The following is a 27,142-nucleotide window of genomic DNA, read 5'->3' on the forward strand; positions in this document are numbered from 1 at the left end:
CAAAATAGAATGATGGAAATGTCAAAAAATAAAATAAAATAAGTTTTCCATGTGATATGTGGTCTAGTTGTTGGGAAAATTAACAAATATGAATTTTGACTTTATTTGCAAAACCTGTCTGGAATTTCTTAAAATGGGCATAACTTTTGCATACGAACTCGGATGAAAAAGTTTTTTATATGAAAAATCATCTACTCGAAAAGTTACATCAAAATTTAACTGGGGGAACCCCGTTAAACCTTTTCAAAATCCTCAAAAACCTAACAGAAAAAAAAGTTACGGGGCTTTTAAGATCTGGAGAGGCAAAAAAATTCAAAAAAATTCAAATTGTGGTCAAACTGTGGTCAAACAATGGTCAAACTAATTATTCTAGAATATTAGTGTTAGTAAATAATTATTTCAGTTTTTTTGAAATTTAGTCAAATCTGGTCAAACAGTGGTCAAACTGTAGTCAAACAGTGGTCAAACAATGGTCAAACTAATTATTCCAGAAATATTAGTGTTACTAAATAATAATTGTTTTTTAAAACAATAGTTTCAAACTCAAACAGTGAAATGTGTCACTTCATGCTCAAGCTAAATTCCTGAGGGTTAATAGAATTGACATCTTACTATTGTCAGGAAAACAACAAGTGCAGACTTGGAAACGAGGGAGAATAGAACCCGGAAGTTAAGCGTGCTCAGGCTGGAGTAGTGAGAGGATGGGTGACCGTCCGGAAAGTTAGATGAGGGGTGATTAGAGATTAGAGGATAAATTGAGCAGTGATGAGGGGTGGTGATTAGAGATTAGAGGTTAAAATAATTCAGAAATTTCAAAATAAAAAAAATTTAAAAAAATTCGCAAAAAAAAATTTCAAAAAGAAATATCATAAAATTTGCTTTAGTCACGGTTGGTACCAGGCTGGACAAAAGCCCCCTTTTCTACTAGTGGTGGAGTGCTTGCAGTGGGCGACACCTCCCTTTGGGCGCTTAATTAGCTGTCGTTTGTTTCAGTTTATTGCGCGTGTCTCACTCTGTTCTTCGGTTCAGGTGGTGCTCTGTCAAATCTGAGTTATTCTATTGATATTGCCATCTTGACTTGGAATGCACGGGGGTTAAATGACCAAACAAGAGGAGGGTCGTTGCTAGCTTTCTGTGTGACTCTGACAAGGGTTGCAACATAATTTGCTTACAAGAAACCAAGCCAGATTGTGGTCGAGATCTTGGGTCCTAAGTTTGGGGCATCCATATGGCCAGATGTAGCGGTGGATGAATTGGAAATAACAACTAACATCTGTTCCTGAATTAACAAAACATTTCCCTGAAACCTGATGCCGAAATTAGCCGGTGCCATCGGCGGCCGCGCTCTTCGATGCCAGATCCGCGGCTTCCTCCGGCCACGGACGCATGGCCAGCACCGGTGGTCCTGACCAGAATCGTCGGCGAGGAGGCGGAGGCGGCGGCGCTCGGGCGCCCGAGCCGAGGAACTGGGCTGAAGTCCGCGCTTTGTAGACGTTAATGAGGTTGGGCCCAAGCAAAGAAGCCCAGCCACAAGGAGTAGGCCGGCACGGTAGGCCCAAGTTAAGTAAGGCGAAGAAAACCAAGTAAGGCGAAGGAAGAAGCCAGCACAGACCAGACTAACTACCCCTCAAAAAAAAATATAGAGACCAGACCAGATTAGTCCGGGAGCTCGGAGGCGAAGGCGGCGCGAGGGACGCCGGGGGCGTCGCCGCCGGCGTTTGACAGCCGGCGCATGACTGTCGGCGCCAATCTCCACCCCCGATCTTTCTGCAAGGCCTGTGCTCTCCCCCCTCCACTCTCGCCCAAACCCTAGATAGCTCCAATATATATTTTTTCACCTGCAAAAAAAAAAAAAACAGCGGTCCGTGCATTTTCTCGTTTTTTGGCAGGGTTAGAATTCACGCAAGTGCAAGATATCTAGATGGATGTCATGCCAGGGTCTCTGTTTTCCTTAGCAGAAAATAGATTGTTTCGTGTACAATGTGCCCCGCGAAACAAATGGAGCATGCATAAATATTTCGGTGCACTGAGCGTTCTCGTATCTATGGGACATCCACCGTACCCAAGCGACTGCCTGTTTTCTGCTAATTTTTGGCTCTGTGCTGCATAAGAATGGTGACGGTGCAGCCCATCATGGTTCCTTGGTGCTTTGTGTGCGTTCTTGTTTTTTGCTTCCTAGTTGTATTCCCAACTTTTGCCCATTTGCCCCCAAAGAAATTTGAGGCTTCCCCCCTGAATCCTGTAACAATAATCACCAAAAAAAAACCAAACAGGGTTATGCATTTGACAAGTTCATCTCTTGTGAATCTCTACTTAGTTGCACGTTTCACTACAATGGTAACGAACCACCAAAACTGTCGCATGTCGGTGCTATTTGGAATGGAAAATCAGAATTTCTTGCACATCAATTTTACTTTGGTCAGGAATCTAAACTATACCCCTAATAGCATCAGGTTCGCTTGGATTCTTATGTTGCTGCGTTGCTGAATGACACTTTGATGAGAACCCTCTGGACAGTATGACACTTTGATGAGAACACCGCAGAGGGAAAGTGTCATTTCACTTCCTTTTATCTGGTGTATCTTTCGCGGAAAATCTTTTCTTCTCTTCTTTATAGTATGAATGAAACATAGGCAGAGCTCCTACCAAAATTGCTTTTGGCTCCGGAGCTCTAGTGATCCCGGCACGACAAAATCCATCTTGTGTATCGGATGGTTCCTACAGTTTATTTTTGGAGGATTCAAAATACATTTTGGAGAGACGGGGGTGAGCCAAAGTTCAAAATGTTTTGAGAGAAAAATCCAATCGTAATTTTTTAGAAAATAAAATTCAGGTATAATTTTTTAGAATCAAAATCCAAGCCTAAAATCCTGTGAGGGAAAAAAATCAAAGTCTTCTTCCTAATCTTAAAAATCCCGGCCTAATTTTTTAGTACACCCTCTGTTCCCTAATACAGGACATTTTGCCAGTTTAAATTGAACTGCCAAAACGTCCTACATTACTGAACAGATAGAAGATTATGCTGTGAATACATAAAAAATAGATAAAAGTTCACCAGATAAAAGAAAGTGAAATAAATCTGGACTGTATAGATCCTAGGTAAAACTGAAAACTACATCCACGTCATTCGAAGTCGTAGTCTCAATCTTCGTTCTTTCTTGTTTGCATGTCAGCATTCGATGATGGTTCTAGGGAAGAAAGTAGAAAAACCAGAAGCTTTCAACCCAGAAGAAAATAAAAATCACTTGTCACCCTTTAATTTTTGGGACACAGCCCATTTTCGTGTGGACCGCAACACCCCATGAGGCCACGACCCTCTTTGGCGAGGGAGAGAGGGGTTCCCATCTCAAGAAAAAAAATGTCTCAAAAAAAAATCTCAAGAAAAAAAAAACCACTCAAAAAAATATCTCAAGAGAAAATGTCTCTCTCCCTCCCCCCTCTTACCCTGGTTCTCATGTATACTTTGGCCATCTCCGTCTTGCAAATCGTTGCTATTTCGGTAGTCTTGATTGATAGATTCGAAACACGTTGTTGCTACGGTAATCTTGATTGATAGATTAGATTCCCACTTGCTTTTTTGTTGTAAGAGATTTGGATGCACTACCAAGTCATAGAACCCTAGACTGTGAAATTAAACTGAGCCCACGATCTGCAAATGGGAAAGGGGATTCAGGTTACCCACCTCAAAGAACCCTAGCATTTCTATGTAGTACTGTATCTGTTTGTTGGACATTTCACATTTGTTACTAACAGAGGCTCCTGTTTTCTTTGGGGCTTTTGGTTTCATCTGCTTTATTTACGTCTGATTGTTGGAGTAATTACTGATGTTTTCAAAGCAGGAGACTGGTTTACACTGTCCCTAGGGATCCAACCCCTTGCTGTATACTGTGTCACTACTGTCTTCTATGTTTTTATCCTAGCGCATATTTGTTATCTGTGCACATGACAAGAATCTCAGGAAACACACATTCCCTAGCCATTGTATGCTGGCACTTTGTGTTGCTTCTTTGTTCGGAACTTTTTTAAATATCCAGACATCCGGTTCATACTTCTAATATTTTTTCCTTTGATTCATAATTTGTTTCAGAGAAGCTGCGATCACCTGTAACACCGAGGCCTGCTGTGTTTGCTTCTACCGTCTCAGCTATGTCCGGGCTTCAAGGTTGGGCAGACCTCCCAGATGGCCTGCTTCACTCCATTGTTTGTCGGTTGGGATCCTTCCCTGATCTTCTTGCTTTCGCTGCCACCTGCCCCTCTTGGCGTATTTCCTTCTTCTCCTATCCCTCCAAATCGACATTGTTGCCACCTCTCCTCCTCCAAGCTGATATCCCTGTTTGCTTCTCGTCCTTGCCCATTGAGCAACAGCCTCGTACCCAAACACTCATGCTATGTTACTGATCTTGCCAACAAAGACACCTATATGTGCTATCAGGTTCCCCAATTTGCTTGTTTTGTTGACAGAAAATCCCCACCGGGTTTACTGGATAATTTTTCTTTGGGAAGTGTTTCCTATGGCCATCTCATATTGGCCAACCAACAACAATCATGTCTTCTTGTTGATGTCTTCACAGGTGTTAGTGTCTCAGCTCCGCAGCTACCGGTTGGTGGATATATTCTCCTATACTATGCTGCCCTCACGGCTCCTCTTTCGTCACGCAACTCACATCTCCTGGTCAATGCTGGGTGCCACAATTTCTTTTGGAGTGTTGGTAGCAATTCTTGGTTGAGACGTTCTCCTAGCAATGGAACGATTAAGCAAGTCGTGGTATTCAAAGGCCAGGTCTTTGGCATGGATCATGATCGCAGGCTCTATATCGTGCATTTGGAACCCCAGATATGCATACAAAAAATAGCAGTTGATCTGGATAGAAGCATGACCAGCAAATGGCATCTTTCGCACCCATGGCCTGTCGCGTGCAGTGACATGCTTCTGATGGTTGGTTGTCGGGAATCTTTCGCATCAACAGGGGATACCTTTGAAGCATTCCGTCTGGACTTATCAAGTGAACCTGCAAAGTGGGTGAAGGTGGAGAAGCTAGATAACTGGGCGATCTTCATCAGCGTGGACCAGAGAAGCCAACCCTTGTGTTGCATGAACCCTGAAAGATGGGGAGGAAGGAGCAACTGCGTATACTGCTATAGTCTTTCTAAAGAGTGGTTCACATTTGAATTGGGCAAACCGTTGGAGGGAGATGCATCCAATCCAAGTGTCTTTTTTTCCATACATTGTGACACTATGATGCAACCTATGTGGGTTGTGCCCAGTATGTTGTATTCGTGTTCGTGATGATCTATTGTGTTGATGCATGGTTATTAATGCTCGCCATAGCAGCTTCTGTGGCAGTGAGCATGTATGAGTTTGTAGGGTATCCCGACTTTATGTAGGTTTGATGTGGTCTATCAAGTTTTGAACCTTTGCTTTGTAGGTCATGTTGGAGTGTAAGGATGTCATGGTCGATTTCTACCCTTTTCGTATGGCTTGCATGAAATTGTTGTTTATGTTCAAGCTAACTCTACTAGCTTATTCTGAAAAATTGCTGTTCCAGCAGAGAACAGAACAGTCACTCCTTTGCAGTTAGATTAGGAGATGTTTACGGTGGCAAGAGCCTGAAGCTTTTGCAGTTAGTTCCATCCTTGGGTGTTTAACTACTTATTGACAGATATTCAGATCTTAGGAAGAGATGTGTCTCTGTTATTAGTTTTATGTGCTGTTTAACTGCTTACTGAATCTTCTTCTTCTGTTGCTGAAACTGACAATTTTCATGTGTAGTTTTGCCTTAGGCTGCATGGTGTGGCCTTGTGAATTTATCATGTGTGAGCAAGGGATTCTTCTTCAGGTGCATGGTTTTGTTTCAGGTTGCATGCCCTGAAATGACTAAATGAATACATGAACTGAAAAATGCACCTGGGTTGGTTTGTTGTATGGTTGCTGGCCTAGAAACATGAAGAAGACATGTGTTGCATGAGCCGTATTCTTATGTTGATTAGCATGCGTGCACTTTCTCTTGAGTTGAGTAGTACTTGCACTCCCATTTGTACTCCCCACCTTGCCTAGCTTGGAAACCACCCACATCGCATATTGTAGTGAGCTCAGGCAGATCTTCCTGGAGGGCGGCACATACGAAAGAGAACTTGCTACCAACATAGAATTCCGAAGCATCATCAGGAAGATTCAAGATGTCGGCGCTGATACTGGAGAGCATCAAGCTCAGGGGCTGCTGGAGTCTGAGACAGTTACTGGCCAGCAAAGCTAGTCGTGCACACGATAAGCCGCCAGTAGTTGTCGACTGCTAGAAAGATTGGTGGGACATGCTTCAGTGGGATGGGCTGGAGGAAAGATGCCGCCTCTTAGCCCGAGGCATTCTCATTACTACAAGAAGACAATTCCGAGAGGATCACTTCTAAGGTATACACATGCCTCTAATGCTGAATATTTGTCAGTTGCATAATGTATGATCTCACTTTATATCTATATAAGGGTCAGTGTCAAAAGTTGTCTTATTTTATGATACAGATGAGTATATATTGAGCTACTTGTTTTGCTTGTTTGATTTTTTCTCTTTCGATGGCTACGTAATCTAGAGGATGCAAGGTTACTAGTGTGTTGCTACCAACCCGAAGTGTTGTGAATCTTTCAGTATTATGTTTGCAATACTATTATAAGTTGGTGTGTTTGTGCATTAATGATTGTGTGGTTTTCTTATCATAGCTCAATGCCACTCTTGACTTGTGCTCTTTCAGTATATAAGTTTAGAATATTTACAATATATTTTCTTAAAGATCATATATAATTAGGCCTTCTACTTGCACATTATTTACTGCTTTACAGGCTAGAGGAGTACTGACCAAATTGTACCATCTTTTGATCATCTCCAGGTGACTCTAAAATGCATGGATATTACATCGACCTGTGGATGCTACCCGCTAGCTTGGGCATTGTGGAGATGTTCAATTATTTACTTATAGTGGCATAGATGTCTCCAATAAATTGGTAGTGCTGCTTGTGCGAGTGCCCATGCACCGGATTACAGCTCGACTAATTGTCGTGATTGTGCGTTTGCCTGAGCTGATTGTGTATGTTTGACTTGGCTTGAGATTGCTATTTTTTTTAAATAATGTGGTCTGAGTGTATTGTATACACGAGAAGAACCTACTAGTGTTGTCTGGTGTGAGAACAAGGACCTGTTATGTTTATGTACGGATATCTTTGAACAATTTAATGTACTGTTTTCTGTGATTCTCATGATGTTTTGTTAAGAATTATATCTGGGGTAGTGTTTCATGTGCTCACTCTTGTAAACAGAATGGTGTGATACTGCCGAAAAGTGCAAGCAGAAACCGAGCTCGATAGAGCTCTTTATTTTTCTTTCATCGGAAATACTTCTTCACTTTTCAAAAAAATCTGAAAAAAAGTATAAACATAGACATATGTTTGTAGTATACATGTGAGAAATTTCATAAACATGTATGTTAATATGTGATGTATACAAAAAAGACAAAAACATGGAGTAAAATAGGCCTTTTTCCTTTTGTTTTTGAGACTGATATTTGTCTTTTTTGTGTAGCATGCAAATTGTCAAATTAGTTGATGAAATTTTATACATATTTGAAGAATATGCATATGTATTTATAGAAAAGATTTGATACTTTCTTGAAACTTTTAAATATATTTCATTTTTTTTTTACAAAACGGGCTTCATGGAGGCCGGCCTCTGCAATGCCATACTCGTGATATTCCTTACAAGTATCATTTTCTTTGTTCTAAAGATACTCCCTTCATCCAGAAATATAGGGCCTAATGCATCTTTTGAGATTTACTTTCACCATCATTTAGAGCAATAATATATAGAGGGAGTAATTCCTAAAATGTTTAGCCACCCCTATATTAACATGGTAGGAAACCAAAATATTTGACTTATTTTTTTTAATAAAAATAAGTCTGATCATATATTATTTAAATGGATTTAGAAACACATTCATAGCCTAAATAACATCATTATCATTTTTTGTTTGAACTCTGAAATCTTTACTGTGAGCAATATCATTTTTGTTTCTTCCTTTTTTTTGCTTCCATGTTTTTAATAAATGAAAATTTTATAATATGTGATGAAATTTTTACAATACATGATTAATATTTTTTAGAATATGTGATGAGTTTATTTCCAAATGTATTATTATTCGCTATCGTGGTCACTCTAATAGCCTCACTCCGCAGATGATTTATGAACAATTACGGTGAACAATAAAATCCATGAAAAAACATTTATGGTGATCGCAACAAGGACGATGCAGAATAACTTATGAACAATCATGATGATCCCGAAAAGCACAGTGCATAATAATTTATGAAAAAAATTCAAATATGCCATGGGTATTTTTAGTCGAAAACTTGAATAAGCAAGAACATGTTTACAGTACATGATGGCTATTTTTCAAATACATGAAAAATATTGGTAAATATGGAGATTTTTTACTTCCTTAATATTTTTTTCGAAACCAACATGTTGCTTGCATTTTCCTGAATTTATTTCAGGTCTTCCGCGATGTGCATTAGTGGGAGGAGACAAGTTGCAACAAGTGGCGCAAATGCAATGTGCCACTTGTCAACTCCTGAAAATGTGGGAGTGAACTTTGTTAGGAAGAGTGAAGATGAAACTTGGGACCCAATATAAACTAAGATCGGCCTGGCCCAAAAAGTTGTACAGCCCAGTTACCTTTCTATATTGGCGACTCAGTCCTGAGTTCTAGTGCGATTACTTTTTTCCCAAAAAAATTCTGATATATTCATCTTCAATCATGTCAGTATAACGAACACCAGAAATAATAAAACCAGATCCGTAGACCAAGTAGAGGTGACTACAAGCACTGAAGTGAGTCATAGGTGCGCCACCGTCATTGCCCCTCCCTTGCCGGAGCCGGGCAAAACTTGCTGTATTAGATAGTCAGGGAGTCATCGTGTTAAGGCCTCATAGGACCAGCGCAGCAGAACAGTAACCATCGATGATGAAGAGTACCGTAGATGAACAACAGCTAGATCCGAGCAAATCCATCAAAGATAAATCTCCGGGGACACACCTCCACATGCCCATCAATGATGCTAGAAGCATCACCGGGACGGGGGCTAGGCGGGGAGAACATTACTTTATCTTCACGGAGCTGCCGCCGTTTCACCTTTCTAAACAGGACACAAACCCTAACAGAACTCGAAGGAATATCTAAAAATGAAGCCCTCCCACCGACAAGAACCAGGATCCATCGCGCCTCCATGGCCCTAATGCCACCAGAGGCGAGGCGGAGCGCCGGCGGAAGGTAATGGAATCCTAATTTCTGTAGGAAGGAGGCGACTGTGTAGTTACAATGGAAAGCCTTTCAATCCTAGTACGATTACTTGTCGTAGTCAAGTTTCTATTCCGTGTATTTTACGCGAGTTCTCGCCGGCAAGGCTGCTTTGTACAACATCGAAAAAGATTGAGACTTAACAGGAAAGACTCGACAGAGAGCCGAGTTGAGACGCTCTTCGCGAGCAGAGGCCATCAAAAAGTCTTTCATCGCCAAAATTTCACGTGAGTTGTCGATGCTAAGCTAGCGCCCAAGCAATTAGTAGTACATACCAATCAATAAAGCTGCCAGCTTGTGTGCTTCAACACCGTACGTGCACAGCTTCTGCTGGATTTGTTCTAGCACGATAGAACCGACATGGTGAGCCAAGGCGGCAGCAGCAGCGCCCGAGGAGATCGCCGTTACCGCGGCTGCCTCAACACCGTCGCCGTCGCCACCGATGTACCCCCCCCTTTTCCCAGGTAGTGCTGTATGTGCATGTTCTCACGCAAAAACCCTAGACCTAGGAATCCAAGGCGTCGTTGATCCGAGTGGTTCCAGATAGAAAATCTCAACTCCTCAGGTGACTGCTCCAGAATTATTATTATTTTTTGATCAAAAGAGAGGCCTCCCTCTCTGATGTCATTAAGAGAAATCAAAGTTCACAGAAACGACTGCTCCTGATTCACACCCCATGAGAAAAACCATGACAAGTGCTACACACACTTCAATTCAATGTGATGCGATGAAAAACACATATGTTTTGGGTTCTTTTATTTTGATCTGATGAGATTACCATCTTTTTCTAGCAATAATTAATATGCTCAGCACGGAAGAGTAGTTGAACACTCTAGCATGCTGATGCGCGCATCTCTTTGGATGCAATTTTAGACACATACTGTCACCATCAGATTACCAACCCGTCACCAGCACCACCACCAGCAATCCATAAAATTCTATACTTATCAACTTCTTTTTGATTCATTGTAATACTAGTACTTTTGCACCCTACGTTTTGGTATGTTTTAGTGTGTTTCAGCAAGTATCTCTGGAACCATATTTGCACTAGGCCATTCTTTTCATCAGTTTATGTCAGCCACTCTATTGAAAATTTGAATATCCATTTCATTCTTCTAATTTTTTGTATTCACAATTTTCAGCAGAGAGGCTGCAGCATGTACACGACCCCCACAATGTCCGGGCCTCAAGGTTGGGCCGACCTCATGGATGATCTTCTTCACTCCGTTGTTGCTATGTTGGGATCATTTCGTGACCTCCTTGCCCTTGCAGCCACCTGCACCTCTTGGCGTGCTGCCTTCTCCTCATATTCATCCAAATCCACGCTCTTGCCACCTCTGCTCCTTCAACCTGGTGTCCCTATCAGCTCTCCTCGTCCCCACCCATTGAGTAACAGCCTCATACCTAAGCAACCATGCCATTCACTACCTCAAACAGGCTTTTTCCTGACGGCCAAATAACGTCAGGAATGTGGCCAAATTGTCAGGAATGTGGGCACGCCGTCAGAAATCTCCCGTCAGCAACAACTTGTCAGGAATAAGGCACGTTCCTGACGGTAACCGTCACGAATGTTATTCCTAACGGTGTTTCCTGACGGGGCACAACGAAACCGACCAACCAAGATGCCTGACGGATGCACCGTCAGGAAAAGCCTTCAGGAATCTGACCGTCACGAATGTACTCTGTACTCTGTTCCTGAGAGTTTGGAGCAGGCCTTCAGGAATCTTACTATGTCACGAAAGACCAATCTGGCCTTCAGGAATGAACAAGCAGAGTGGCCCCTTCAAGCTGTAGCACCGTCAGGATTATACAACCTCGTTAGGAATGATTATTCAATCCAAAGAAATTAAAATAATATTGAATTGCACAAATTCACTGCCAATAATGGTATATTTATTTATATTCATGCACAAACAAAGGTCACATGACCCAGTTTAAGATGACATCCCATTCATGCACAATATATATCCATTACATTGAAACCTCCATATTGACCAGATTCACATAATCACCAAAAGCTCAACTTAGCACTAGTTATTACCAAGACCAAAAGACATATTCTAGAGTCCTAGATTTCCATCAGTAGTAGCGATTCACAAATGAAAGGCTAAGCGCACCGTCGTTCCAAATATAAGAACTAATCATAAAAGTGGCATTCCTAAATGATTGTCATGTGTTGGAGTAGAACCATGATCATCCATTTGAGTACCAGCACCAGCATGGTTTTCAGCATGTGAAGGATCTGTCAAGGGAGTACCATCATCCTCTTGGGCTTGGGGTGTTTCACTCATCTGCAAGGGGAAAATGTAATAGACTTCAGCAAAGTGAAAAGTAAAACGGCGATCACACACTGAAATAAAACTTGCACATTTTCAAGTAGATAGACATAGGGTCGGTAGTGTGTGTACTCAAAATATGCCATCACAAATTCCTATCCATTTGAGCACTTTGACAAATTTTGGACAAAAAAAATTATGCATAGACAAATGACAGCCAGTTCACACAAGCATTGTTCATGGCAGCATGTTAATGTAGATATATAGTGGATAGACATTTGTTCTTGAATAGAGGGGTTCAGTGTCATAACATACATACCAGGTCACTGCCATCCATCAGCTCATCTTGATAAGCAAGAAGATCTTCAGGTACTTCCCATCCTAGCTTGCCATAAAACCCCTAAAGTGCAATAAATGATTAAGTTGATGTGCAAAACATTAGCAAGATCTATAATGCAATCAAAGAAAATGTGTAAAAGATGTGCAATACCTGTACATGTTTGCTCAGAATAAAATTATTCTTGCAATGCTTTTTCAATTCAGCATTTTCCTTCAACAAACAGTGGTACGATATGGAGTTCGATGCCCTTATGTCATTCTCTCTAGCTTTTGCAAGAGCCACTGATTTCTTTATAGCACATCACCTATTGCTAGTCGACCATGGGGCATGCCACCACCAGAGGAGTACATGATTTCTGGATCGAGATCACGATCCTTCCAATGTAGTGGATCTGCTGCTTTCAAAGCTGTGTAGTAGGTGTTCTGAAACCAAGAAACTCACTATTAATTTCAGATTAACAAGTGTTGAAGTTCTGAAGATAGAGCAAATAATAGCTTTTCAGAATATGTCATGTTTAGAAGATCTGCTGATTATGTCCTTATTTACTGAATATATGCTAGAAAGATGGAATTTTCTCAAAAATATTTGAAAGGCAGAGTTCAGCAGAGCAAATGTCAATTCTTTCTTCTTTGTATGCTGAGAAAGCTCTCACACAATCGAGCAATTCGATCTTTATGATGCAAAGAGAACCCACAGATCAGTAGATCATTCTCACAGAGGATCTGCTTCAGAGGACATGGATAGAGGTAACACCCCAGCCAGACTTCAGAGGACAGAACAGTGCACTCCCTTTCTCGGTGATGGCAGTGGATGGAGCAAAATCTACTGTATGTTGTGAGGTGAGCAAAACACAGAGTGTTGTGCATATTCCTGAATAATAAGAACACTATAGCAATGCGTAGAAACATGAACTGACATAATATATTTATCTGAATTTTTATCTAATTGTTTTACCTAGAATCATTTCTTGAACCAGCCTTGTACCTAGGGGTCTTACAAAAATCACATTTTTGCTTATTCTTATTGTCCTTGTAATACAACATGCAATTTTTGGGACAAACATGAATTTTATGATATGGCATACCAAGACCCTCTAGCAATTTCTTTGACCTATAGAAGTCCTTTGGCAGTGAGGAATTGTTAGGCAGCAGCTCATGGTTCAGTTGTAGTGTATCATTATAACAAGATTCAGGTTGATTGTGTTGTGACTTTATTGTCAACAACCGTGCTATGGCAGACATAGTTGAGTGGCTTGTATTTTCATGCACCAACTCTTTTACACTATCAATCATTCTATAGAAAGCTTGGGCTGAAGCTATTGGTTGTTGTTCAATTGGGGGGGCACGCGCAGCTAGATCATTCAGCATAGTGTCCATCCGATCAGCCTCCGCAGCATCTATATAGTTTGTAATTTCGACATGCCCTTCGCCATGTGTAGTCCAAACAGTATAATTCCGCTTGAAACCAAAATGACACAGATCTAACTCTACATCATCCCTGTTCTTGCTCTCATAGTTTCGACATTTAGCACACGGACACTTAATCTTTCCATTCTGGACTACACTTGGCATAGAGAAGGTAAAATCTATGAATTCTTTTGTCTTATTATACCACTCATCAGTTGATTTACTGTGAGTCCAACCACTATACATCCACCCATGCTCCGCCATTAAAAAAATGCTGTTTTGCACGATTTGGAATATATAACAGTTAATGATGTAATATGGCAATGAAGCAATTGCATAAAAAAAACTAAGACATGTGGAAGAGTGGACATTATACCTGTCAATGGAGAGGATTGCTCTGCGACACCACCACTTCTCAAACTTGGCCTTCACAACACACTACATAGTAAATATGAATTCCTTTGCACTGGGATCATAAAACAAAATATTTAGAACTGAATCATATAGTAATCACAATCTACAGTATTTAGGGATTTTGACCCGTTCGTTCGTGACGTTGGGCCCATCCACGTCAGGAACGACCCACAATCCGCGCGAAACTTCTTCTGTAGCGGCAAAATCGCGGCCTTATGTTTGCGTAGGCGAAAAGTTGGGCTGATATTTTTGCGTACACGTTCCTGAAGGCTGGTGCACCGTCACGTACGTGCACAGCGAGGCATTCGCGACGTGGATTGGTTCCCTTCACGAGCGTGGCACTGCCCTCCTGACGGTTACGTCAATTCCTGAAGGTGATTATTGGGCCCTTCAGGATTGGGCTTATCTTTTCGCGTCGGGTGGCTCGTCCACGTCGGGAACCACTTCATTCCTGAAGGAGGCCTCGGGCCCTTCACAGATGTAGTGGGCCGTCACGAAAAAGTCAGATTCTGGTAGTGATTGCACTGATCTAGCCAACCAAGACATGTACATGTCTTGTCAGGTTCCCCTGGTTATTGATGCTGAGAGTTTTCGTTTCATCGGTGCTTCATGTGGCCATATTTACTTGGCCCGCAAACAAACATGCCTTGTTGATATCTTCACAGGTGTTAGTGTCCCACCTCCGCAAGTACCAAACGAGGGATACACTCAGCCCTACTATGCTGCCCTCACTGCTCCTCTAGCATCACCTGACTCACATCTCCTTGTCATCACAGTGCGGCAGAGCTTCTTTTGGGGTGTTGGTAGCCAGTCTTGGTTGAGGTGTTCTAACAAATTGAGGAAATTAGCACTTTATAAGTGCAATTTTTCTTGGAAAACACCTTCAAGTATCTTGAACTTAACTCTGGTAGATACCCTCGTACTTGATTCAAATAATCTCGTAGGCACCGTGCAGCTGAACTCGTTATGGAAACTACAAAACCTAATTGATTTGAATCTCTCACACAATAAATTAAGTGTAATAGAAGGAGAACATAATTATTCATTGATGTCCTTCCCCAACATTGCATATCTAGGTTTGGCATCATGTAACATAAACAATTTCCCTAACATTCTGGGACATATAGATAATATAAAAGTAGTTGATCTTTCGAGTAACCAAATTCATGGTTCCATACCCCCAGTGGGCATGGGAGAAATGAACAGACCATGGCCCTTTGAATCTGAACTTATCACACAATGAATTTACAAGTGTTGGGTACGAAACCTTCCTTCTTTTTCATATAGAATTGTTGGACCTCAGTTTTAACATGTTTGAGGGGATAATACATTTACCCCAATACTCCGGGGAGATGCTTGATTACTCAAGCAACTGTTTCTCTTCCATGCCTATTAATATTTCTACTCAACTTGAAGATACTTTCTATTTCAAGGCATCAATAAACCACCTATCAGGGAATATTCCACCATCTTTTTCTAGCATAAAACTGGAAATTCTTGATCTGTCTTACAACAACCTCAATGGTTCAATTCCTTCATGCCTAATGGAGGATAACAATGCACTGCAAGTTCTTAATCTTAAAGAAAACCAACTTTATGGACAACTGCCACATAATGTCAATGAAAGTTGCATGTTTGAGGCACTAGACTTGAGTGGCAACCGGATTGAAGGACAGTTGCCAAAATCTCTAACTTCTTGCAAGTACCTGGAGGTCCTTGATATCGGACACAATCAAATTAGTGACTCTCTTCCATGTTGGATGACTGCACTTCCCAGATTTGAAGTCCTCGTCCTAAAGTCTAATAAGATACTTGGACAGCTGTCACCTTCTGTTGATGATGAGAAAAACACTTGTGAGTTTCCAAGGCTGCGGATCCTGGATCTGGCCTCCAACAACTTATCAGGACAAAGTAGGAATTTAATGAAAAATAGAATAAGGATATACAAACAAAAACTAATCCTAGTGAAAAGGCGGAATAAATGGGGTTGGTAAGTAATACTACTCCTAGACCCGCTGTCGGTGTCAAAACCGGCGGATCTCGGGTAGGGGGTCCCGAACTGTGCGTCTAAGGCGGATGGTAACATGAGGCGGGGGACACGATGTTTACCCAGGTTCGGGCCCTCTCGATGGAGGTAATACCCTACTTCCTGCTTGATTGATCTTGATGATATGAGTATTACAAGAGTTGATCTACCACGAGATCATAGAGGCTAAACCCTAGAAGCTAGCCTATGGTATCATTGTTGTTGTCCTACGGACTAAACCCTCCGGTTTATATAGACACCGGAGGGGGCTAGGGTTACACAGAGTCAGTTACAAGGGAGGAGATCTACATATCCGTATTGCCAAGCTTGCCTTCCACGCCAAGGAGAGTCCCATCCGGACACGGGTCGAAATCTGGAGTCTTGTATCTTCATAGTCCAACAGTCCGGCCAAAGGATATAGTCCGGCTGTCCGAGGACCCCCTAATCCAGGACTCCCTCAGTAGCCCCTGAACCAGGCTTCAATGACGATGAGTCCGGCGCGCATATTGTTTTCGGCATTGCAAGGCGGGTTCCTCCGAATACTCCATAGAAGATTTTGAACACAAGGATAGTGTCCGGCTCTGCAAAACAAATTCCACATACCACCGTAGAGAGAATAATATTTCCACAAATCTAATCTGCTGACACATTCTATAGCATGACATCATACTATGGCCCGGTCATTATTCAAACCGTTTTTCTCAACCAGCCACTGCACATATTGTGAGGCGGTTTTCTTGGCACGTCTTGTCGAAGCAGAGATCGTGTCCCCTTATCACGGGATTCTCATCAATGCGGGTGTGGGTAACCCAACCGCGCCATCAATTACGGCGCTTGGGGAATAAGCGGTTTTACCAGGCAAGTGGGGAGGCGCAGAATCCCTGCTGCCTTTATAAGGGGATAAGGACTCCCTTTTGCACCCATGCTTCCTACTTCCCGATTCATTCCCCTCCGCCCAAGCTCCAGCGCCCAAGCGTTCATCTTCTCTGCCCACAAAAGGCCTTCCGAAGATGTCCGGATCCGGAGCAGGAGGCAAATTGATGGCCTCTACCGTCCGAGAGAAGGATATCAAGAAGCTTCGGGAGGCCGGGTACCTGGCCAAGAAAATCAGCCATCGTCTCCCGACGGCGGGACAGATCGTCCCTACTCCGGAACCCCACGAGAGGGTTGTATTCCTCCCTCACTTTGTTCGCGGGCTAGGGTTTCCCCTCCACCCGTTCATTCGCGGCATCATGTATTACTATGGGATCGATCTTCACGATATGTCCCCTAATTCCATCCTCAACATCTCGACATTCATTGTCATGTGCGAGGCTTTTCTCCGCATCTCGCCGCACTTCGGTTTATGGCTGAAGATTTTTAATGTGAAGCCCAAGGTGGTGGGCGGCGAGCACGCCGAGTGCGGGGGCGCTATGGTGAGCAAGATGCCCAACGTCATATGGCCAACGGGAACCTTTAATGATTCTGTCAAGGAGTGGCAACAGCAGTGGTTTTATGTCACTGAGCCGCGCGGCACAGAATGGGCCGCCTCTCCCGAGTTTCGATCCGGTGCCCCCCTGCGGCTTACATCCTGGGTCAAGAAAGGCCTGGACTGGTCCTCGTTCGACGAACTGCCGGTGCTCCAGACGTGCATTAAAGATATGGTAGACAAGAACATTGAACTTGTCAATGTAATCTAGGTGATGTTAGTTCGCTGGATCCTGCCCTGTCAACACCGGACTTGCAATCTATGGGAATTTGATCCGGCCAGGCACCAAACCTTGCGAGAGCTTTTCGGCTCCTCGCACAAGGAGATCTGGAAGGTGCTTTTCAAGTCCAGCAAATCATGGCCGGACTCCGCCGAGGACCGCGGGTACCAACTGTCCCGCCCTGAAAGTTCGGTAAGCCATCAAACTTTTCATCCGCGTAACCAAAAGGAAGCGCTTAACATGTTTTATACAACTCTCCCAGGGCTGGACGAAGAAGGCGGAGCAGATCCATTGTCCGGCCCCGCTGCCCGAAGCACCGGCCGACCCACTTCTGACGAAGATGCTGGTCCCGGCGCCTTACAAGGTGCCGAAGAAGACGGCCCAGAAGGAGGCCAAAAAGACCCGGGGCGGCCTTCGTCGCCGCGGCACTTCGGACACAATATCCGAAGGCTCTGATGCCCGTTCCGCCTCCGAAGAGGATGAGGAGGAGGAGGAAGATGAATCCCCTGCGGGGGGGAAGAAAGAAGAGGACGGCTTCCGTACACTTGGAGGCCGAGCTGCCCAAAAGGGGAAAGGCTCCTCTTCCGGAGGAGTCCACTGCCACCGCCGACAGCGGCCCGGCATGGGATCCCAGGGCCAAACCCCTAGTGAACTCGTAAGTATATAAAATCCGAGTATGTTTTAGGAGTCCAGACTCATCATGGCATAGTATTTTTACTTAAGCCATATTTTTTGTAGTCCGGCGAGGTCCCGTCCCAAACAATCCTCATCAGAGGATTCACTGAGCTCAGATGCTATGGAGAGCGGGACGCCCCCAAAGGTCCCTTCCTCCAAACAGGTGCATAACACCGAGGCTTCGTCCCAGAAGGACCCCGGCCAAGGAGGAGAGGAAAAGACCGTGAAGGCGGCGCCTGGAGGTCAAACCTCAGGGGCCAGACACATGGGGGAAAAGATTCCCATGGGAGCTGACGGCGGGGGCCATCTTGAGTTCGGCTTCTAGCCGGATGTGATTCCGGAGGTCTATACGGCTCCAGAATCAAGCAGGCAGCCTCCCTCAGCTGGAGGGGGCGTGCCTGTTCCATCGGCAACTTCTGTCCAACCAGAGGTGTCGGATGCTTTGTTGGTGGCGCTGAAGAGCGCCTCCATCGTTGACGAACACCGTGCCCTTATGGGTGCGGTGATTGAGAAGGTTCGGTCCGCTGAGAGTGGAGTGAACGAAGCCTGCATCAGCCTTATAAGAGGCTTTGAGGTATGTTTTATGAGTTTTCGAAGAGTGTCATAGTATAGATAGTAGCCCCTGATACACTGTTCAGTGAAAGAAAGAACCGGACAGAGGATCGAATTTATGTTTGCAGGAAGACTCATTGGATGACATCTATTTCTCTTCTGTTATAAGCAGGCGTCTATAGCGGCTGCTGCCTCTCATACTGCGGAGATCTCCGGACTGAATCAAAGTCTGGAGGAGGCCAAAGAAGAACTTAGCCAATTGAAAATGCAGTTGAGAGATAAACAAGGTATGCACAAGTCTTGTTCGCGTTTATTGCGAATGAATTTTCAATATGAAATAAGCTTCATGATTTGCGCTAGGGATTGTGACTGAAGTCGAGGCCCTTAAGAAGGTTATGGCCGAGGCCGAGAAAAAGGCAGCCACAGAGCAGGCTCTTCGTGAGAAGCACGAGGCCAGGGTTATTAAAGCTGAGCAGGAGCTGCAAGAGGCCGTGAGGAAATGCGAGACCTTGAAGCAGAGTTAACGGAGAAAGAATCCGAACTCACCAAGGTGCATCAGGCCACGAGCGATGCCCGGGGGGAAACCCAAAGCGCCCTGCAGGGGATCCAAGAGGTGAGAAAGATCGCGGCGGGTAAGGCTTTTTCCATGTAAAGCAAGTATTTGAGGGGAAAACTATGTTTCTAATTTTGAATCCGGATTTCTCAGGGGTATTTGCCGAGCTACCCCGCACCATATCAGATGCCGCCCAATTCTACCGAGCCGAAGAAAGGAACACTGCAGATAAGCTCTTCTGGTCGCAGTATTTGGCACCGAATTATCCGGTGCCTTTTGCCGATCAACTGAAACAGCTGATCGAACTGCATAAGGCGGCGGAACTAGCCATGAAAGATTTGGTTATCCGGCTATGGCCTGCCGAGCCGATTCCAAGCAGCTACTTCGGGCTCGTGAAGCGGCTTGTAAGGGCTTGCCCTCGACTTGACGTCATCAAGCGGTTGGTCTGTATAGAAGGTGCGCGAATGGCCTTCGCCCGCGCAAAGGTGCACTAGGGGAAGATGGATGCTGAAAAGCTGATGACCGAAGGACCGCCAGAGGGGAAGGAGCACTGCAAGCCCGAATTATATTATGAGAGTGTCCTAAAAGCACCCTACCTTGCAGCGGAGCTATGCGCTAAGGACATTATATTTCCATGAATGCCAATCATGTTGTCCTTTGTAATGTTTGAACAAGGTCATTTATTTATTGCCTGTTATATAAAAGTTTACCCTCCTGTGTGGCCGTTTTATATGTAAAACCTGAGAGTTGGCCAGTCGTCGGCTTCTGCCCCCACGTAAGAAGTACGGGGGTGTTCGAGATAAACCTGAGCACTCTTTATCCCAGTTTTGGGTCCTTCGAAGGAGGTGCTCAGCACAACGAACCAGGCAATCGGACTATAGGGCTTTATCACTCTCACTTAGCCGTAGGAGCTTTAGTAAGGTCGGCGCAGCCCCTGGTGTTCGGAAGACCCACTAGTAGAAAAAGGGTCAAATGTGAAGCACATTAGTGCCGGTTTGATTTTGAGCCGGCACTAATGTGTCCATTAGTGCCGGTTCCAACGGCTAGGCGGGCGGAGATCATTAGTACCGGTTCGTGAGCAACCTTTTGTACCGGTTCGTGTCACGAACCGGTACTAATGATGCTGCGTCAGGCTGTGGTCAGGCTGTGGCCGCACGGGCACCTTTAGTACCGGTTCATGCCATGAACCGGTACTATAGTTTCTTAGTAAGCTGTTTTTTAGTCCCACCTCGCGAAGAGAGAGGCACTAGGAGCGGTTTATAAGCCCTGAGTGCAGAGACGATGAAGGAGAGGCGCAATGCTCATCTGCACGTTGCTTAGCTTTAAGCCTTGAGGAATAGTGTAGACTGCACGGAGCTATGTGCAGTGCAGTTTGCACTATTCCGAAAGGCTTGAAGCTAATTAACGAGCATTGTGCCTCTTTTTATCTTTAATAACTTATTACAACTCCGGACTTCTTGTGTTACGGCAAAAACTGGACGCACTTCGTGTACAAACTGGACAATCTCTTTCGAAGTATCAGGGTTTCTGACGAGAACTCATCTGTTACATGGGCACTTCATTTTTTTAAACTTATTACAACTCCAGACTTTTTTGCGTTCCGTACACACCATTCAAAGCGACGTCATCAATTTCCAACACGTTCTGACATCATTTGCTGTTTTTCAGTCATTTGAACGCCAGCCTATTTTTGCATTCAGTATGCATCATTCAAAGCGACGTCATCAATTTCCAACACGTTCTGACATCATTTGCTATTTTTCAGTCATTTACCAATTTGTTTAGGGAGCTAAATGACGGTGAAATTGAAAATCACTACAAAATGAACTCTAAAATGTTGGAACTTGGCATGGTATCATTATTTCGCCCGCATAGCATGTGCAAAAGAGTAGAGAGGGTCACGGCGAAAACTGGACGCACCTCGTGTACAAACTGGACAATCTCTTTCGGAGTATCAGGGTTTCGGACGAGAACTCATGTGTTACACGGGCACTTCAATGTTTTTTAAACTTATTTGAACTCCAGCCTATTTTTTGCATTCAGTATGCATCATTCAAAGCGACGTCATCAATTTCCAACACGTTCTGACATCATTTGCTGTTTTTCAGTCATTTACGATTTGTTTAGAGAGCTAAATGACGGTGAAATTGAAAATCACTACAAAATGAATAGCAAAAAATAAATAATGCAGAAAAAAAAACTATATAATTTTTTTTATATTCACAAAGCAACTAAATACAGCAAAAAAATTACTCGGAAATAAATAGAAGAAAATTATATAAAAAATTGTTGGGGCACTGCCCGCTGGGCCTACCAACCCTAGGGTTTGCAAATACAGGCCCAGAAGGGCTAGGAGGCTCAACGGGCAGCGCGCCAAAGTTAGGCCCAGAAGCCTGCTATAGAGAGGAGTTCGAGACAGCAGCCGCGCCGGGGCTTTTAAACTGGTGCGGGCGCCCCTCGGCTAGCGAGGTGGGACTAAACTTGCCCGCACCGCTCCTGCGCTAGCACACACCTTTAGTACCGGTTCTCGGCTCCAACCGGTACTAAAGGGGGGCCTTTAGTACCGGTTGGAGCCACGAACCGGTACTAAAGGGGCAGTTTCCCACCGCTTGACCTGGCCAAAATTGGCCTTTAGTACCGGTTGGTGGCTCCAACCGGTACTAAAGGCCCCTCCTATATATATGACACTTACGAAAAATTCAGTTTCATCGACCACCACTTCTTCTCCAACTACTTCGCGCGACATCGCCGCCGCCCTCGCCGCCCCCGCCGCGCGCCGTCTGTTGGAAATATGCCCTAGAGGCAATAATAAAATGGTTATTATTATATTTCCTTGTTCATGATAATTGTCTATTGTTCATGCTATAATTGTGTTATCCGGAAATCGTAATACATGTGTGAATACATAGACCACAACATGTCCCTAGTGAGCCTCTAGTTGACTAGCTCGTTGATCAACAGATAGTCATGGTTTCCTGACTATGGACATTGGATGTCATTGATAACGGGATCACATCATTAGGAGAATGATGTGATGGACAAGACCCAACTTAAGCATAGCATAAAAGATCGTGTAGTTTCGTTTGCTAGAGCTTTTCCAATGTCAAGTATCTTTTCCTTAGACCATGAGATCGTGCAACTCCCGGATACCGTAGGAGTGCTTTGGGTGTGCCAAACGTCACAACGTAACTGGGTGACTATAAAGGTGCATTACGGGTATCTCCGAAAGTGTCTGTTGGGTTGGCACGGATTGAGACTGGGATTTGTCACTCCGTGTGACGGAGAGGTATCTCTGGGCCCACTCGGTAATGCATCATCATAATGAGCTCAATGTGACTAAGGCGTTAGTCACGGGATCATGCATTGCGGTACGAGTAAAGAGACTTGCCGGTAACGAGATTGAACAAGGTATTGGGATACCGACGATCGAATCTCGGGCAACTAACATACCGATTGACAAAGGGAATTGCATACGGATTGATTGAATCCTCGACACCGTGGTTCATCCGATGATATCATCGTGGAACATGTGGGAGCCAACATGGGTATCCAGATCCCGCTGTTGGTTATTGACCGGAGAGGCGTCTCGGTCATGTCTGCATGTCTCCCGAACCCGTAGGGTCTACACACTTAAGGTCCGGTGACGCTAGGGTTGTAGAGATATATGTATGCGGAAACCCGAAAGTTGTTCGGAGTCCCGGATGAGATCTCGGACGTCACGAAAGGTTCCGGAATGGTCCGGAGGTAAAGATTTATATATGGGAAGTCTTATTTTGGTCGCCGGAAAAGTTTCGCGCTTTATCGGTATTGTACCGGGAGTGCCGAAAGGGGTCCGGGGGTCCACCAAGGGGGTCCACCAGCCCCGGGGGGGCCACATGGGCTGTAAGGGGTGCGCCTTGGCCTATATGGGCCAAGGGCACCAGCCCCAAGAGGCCCATGCGCAAGAGATAAGAAAGAAGGGAGAGTCCTAAAAGGGGAAGGCACCTCCGAGGTGCCTTGGGGGGGAAGGACTCCCCCCTGGCCGCACCCTTCCTTGAAGGAAGGGGCAAGGCTGCGCCCCCCCTCTCCCTTGGCCCTATATATAGTGGGGGGAAGGGAGGGCAGCCAGATCTAAGCCTTGGGCGCCTCCCTCCTCCCCTGCAACCTCTCTCTCTCTCGCAGAAGCTCGGCGAAGCCCTGCCGGAGACCCGCTACATCCACCACCACGCCGTCGTGCTGTTGGATCTCCATCAACCTCTCCTTCCCCCTTGCTGGATCAAGAAGGAGGAGACGTCGCTGCACCGTACGTGTGTTGAACGCGGAGGTGCCGTCCGTTCGGCACTTGGTCATCGGTGATTTGGATCACGGCGAGTACGACTCCGTCATCCACGTTCATTGGAACGCTTCCGCTCGCGATCTACAAGGGTATGTAGATCCACTCCTTTCCCCTCGTTGCTAGTAGACTCCATAGATGCATCTTGGTGAGCGTAGGAAAATTTTAAATTATGCTACGATTCCCAACAGTGGCATCATGAGCCAGGTTTATGCGTAGTTACTATGCACGAGTAGAACACAAAGAAGTTGTGGGCGTTGATGTTGCCAATTCTTCTTGCCGCTACTAGTCGTTTCTTGTTTCGGCGGCATTGTAGGATGAAGCGGCCCGGACCGACCTTACACGTACGCTTACGTGAGACAGGTTCCACCGATTGACATGCACTAGTTGCATAAGGTGGCTAGCGGGTGTCTGTCTCTCCTACTTTAGTCGGAACGGATTCGATGAAAAGGGTCCTTATGAAGGGTAAATAGAAATTGGCAAATCACGTTGTGGTCATACGTAGGTAAGAAAACGTTCTTGTTAGAAACCTACAAACCACGTAAAACTTGCAACAACAATTAGAGGACGTCTAACTTGTTTTTGCAGCAAGTGATATATGTGATATGATATGGCCAGAAGATGTGATGAATGATATATGTGATGTATGAGATTGATCATATTCTTGTAATAGGAATCACGACTTGCATGTCGATGAGTATGACAACCGGCAGGAGCCATAGGAGTTGTCTTTATTATTTTGCATGACCTGCGTGTCATTGAATAACGCCATGTAATTTACTTTACTTTGTTGCTAAACGCGTTAGCCATACAAGTAGAAGTAATCATTGGCGTGACGACTACATGAAGACACAATGATGGAGATCATGATGATGGAGATCATGGTGTCATGCCGGTGACGAAGATGATCATGGTGCCCCGAAGATGGAGATCAAAGGAGCATGATGATATTGGCCATATCATGTCACTATATGATTGCATGTGATGTTTATCATGTTTTTGCATCTTATTTGCTTAGAACGACGGTAGTAAGTAAGATGATCCCTTATAATAATTTCAAGAAAGTGTTCGCCCTAACTGTGCACCGTTGCGAAGGTTCGTTGTTTCGAAGCACCACGTGATGATCGGGTGTGATAGATTCTAACGTTCGAATACAACGAGTGTTGACGAGCCTAGCATGTACAGACATGGCCTCGGAACACACGCAATACACTTAGGTTCACTTGACGAGCCTAGCATGTACAGACATGGCCTCGGAACACGGAGGACCGAAAGGTCGAGCATGAGTCGTATAGAAGATACGATCAACATGGAGATGTTCACCGATCTTGACTAGTCCGTCTCACGTGATGATCGGACACGGCCTAGTCGAATTCGGATCATGTTTCACTTAGATGACTAGAGGGATGTCTATCTGAGTGGGAGTTCATTAAATAATTTGATTATATGAACTTAATTATCATGAACTTAGTCTAAAATCTTTACACTATGTATTGTAGATCAAATGGCCCACGTTGTCCTCAATTTCAACGCGTTCCTAGAGAAAACCAAGCTGAAAGATGATGGCAGCAACTATACGGACTGGGTCCGGAACCTGAGGATCATCCTCATAGCAGCCAAGAAAGATTATGTCTTAGAAGCACCGCTAGGTGAAGCACCAATCCCTGAGAACCAAGACGTTATGAACGCTTGGCAGCAGCGTGCTGATGATTACTCCCTCGTTCAGTGCGGCATGCTTTACAGCTTAGAACCGGGTCTCCAAAAGCGTTTTGAGAAACATGGAGCATATGAGACGTTCGAGGAGCTGAAACTGGTTTTTCAAGCTCATGCCCGGGTCGAGAGATATGATGTCTCCGACAAGTTCTTTAGCTGTAAAATGGAGGAGAACAGTTCTGTTAGTGAGCACATACTCAGAATGTCTGGGTTGCACAACCGCTTGTCTCAGCTGGGAGTTAATCTCCCGGATGACGCGGTTATTGACAGAATCCTCCAGTCGCTTCCACCAAGCTACAAGAGCTTTGTGATGAACTACAATATGCAGGGGATGGAAAAGACCATTCCCGAGGTATATTCAATGCTGAAATCAGCTGAGGTAGAGATCAGAAAAGAACATCAAGTGTTGATGGTGAATAAAACCACTAAGTTCAAGAAGGGCAAGGGTAAGAAGAACTTCAAGAAGGACGGCAAGGGAGTTGCCGCGCCCGGTAAGCCAGTTACCGGGAAGAAGTCAAAGAATGGACCCAAGCCCGAGACTGAGTGCTTTTATTGCAAGGGAAGTGGTCACTGGAAGCGGAACTGCCCCAAATATTTAGCGGACAAGAAGAAGGCCGGCAACACCCAAGGTATATGTGATATGCAAGTAATTGATGTGTACCTTACCAGTACTCGTAGTAGCTCCTGGGTATTTGATACCGGTGCGGTTGCTCATATTTGTAACTCAAAACAGGAACTACGGAATAAACGGAGACTGGCAAAGGACGAGGTGACGATGCGCGTCGGGAATGGTTCCAAGGTCGATGTGATCGCCGTCGGCACGCTACCTCTGCATCTACCCACGGGATTAGTTTTAAACCTCAATAATTGTTATTTAGTGCCAGCTTTGAGCATGAACATTGTATCTGGATCTCGTTTAATTCGAGATGGCTACTCATTTAAATCTGAGAATAATGGTTGTTCTATTTATTTGAGAGATATGTTTTATGGTCATGCCCCGCTGGTCGATGGTTTATTTTTGATGAATCTCGAACGTGATGTTACACATGTTCATAGTGTGAATACCAAAAGATGTAAAGTTGATAACGATAGTCCCACATACTTGTGGCACTGCCGCCTTGGTCACATTGGTGTCAAGCGCATGAAGAAGCTCCATGCAGATGGACTTTTGGAGTCTCTTGATTACGAATCATTTGACACGTGCGAACCATGCCTCATGGGTAAGATGACCAAGACTCCGTTCTCCGGAACAATGGAGCGAGCAACCAACTTATTGGAAATCATACATACCGATGTGTGTGGTCCAATGAGTGGTGAGGCTCGCGGAGGATATCGTTATGTTCTCACTCTCACTGATGACTTAAGTAGATATGGGTATGTCTACCTAATGAAACACAAGTCTGAAACCTTTGAAAAGTTCAAGGAATTTCAGAGTGAAGTCGAGAATCAACGTGACAGGAAAATAAAATTCTTACGATCAGATCGTGGTGGAGAATATTTAAGTCACGAATTTGGTACACACTTAAGGAAATGTGGAATAGTTTCACAACTCACGCCGCCTGGAACACCTCAGAGAAATGGTGTGTCCGAACGTCGTAATCGCACTCTATTGGATATGGTGCGATCTATGATGTCTCTTACCGATTTACCGCTCTCATTTTGGGGTTATGCTTTAGAGACTGCCGCGTTCACTTTAAATAGGGCACCGTCTAAATCCGTTGAGACGACACCGTATGAATTATGGTTTGGGAAGAAACCTAAGCTGTCGTTTCTAAAAGTTTGGGGATGCGATGCTTATGTCAAGAAACTTCAACCTGAAAAGCTCGAACCCAAATCGGAAAAATGCGTCTT

The 27,142-nt window shown here is 44.4% G+C and overlaps 1 protein-coding gene across 1 annotated transcript; it reads left to right on the plus strand.

Annotated features, from left to right (window-relative positions):
- The first annotated feature begins 1,616 nt into the window (after positions 1 to 1,616).
- On the plus strand, positions 1,617 to 5,474 carry LOC123168934 (uncharacterized). Its single transcript, XM_044586796.1, has 2 exons — positions 1,617 to 1,774; positions 4,088 to 5,474. Exon 2 carries the CDS (start codon positions 4,181 to 4,183, stop codon positions 5,285 to 5,287), a length of 1,107 nt encoding a protein of 368 aa, XP_044442731.1. The 5' UTR covers positions 1,617 to 1,774; positions 4,088 to 4,180; the 3' UTR covers positions 5,288 to 5,474.
- The last annotated feature ends 21,668 nt before the right edge of the window (positions 5,475 to 27,142 follow it).

The sequence above is a fragment of the Triticum aestivum genome, chromosome 7D (genome assembly GCF_018294505.1).
Source record: "Triticum aestivum cultivar Chinese Spring chromosome 7D, IWGSC CS RefSeq v2.1, whole genome shotgun sequence".
NCBI classification, from domain to species: Eukaryota; Viridiplantae; Streptophyta; class Magnoliopsida; order Poales; family Poaceae; genus Triticum; species Triticum aestivum.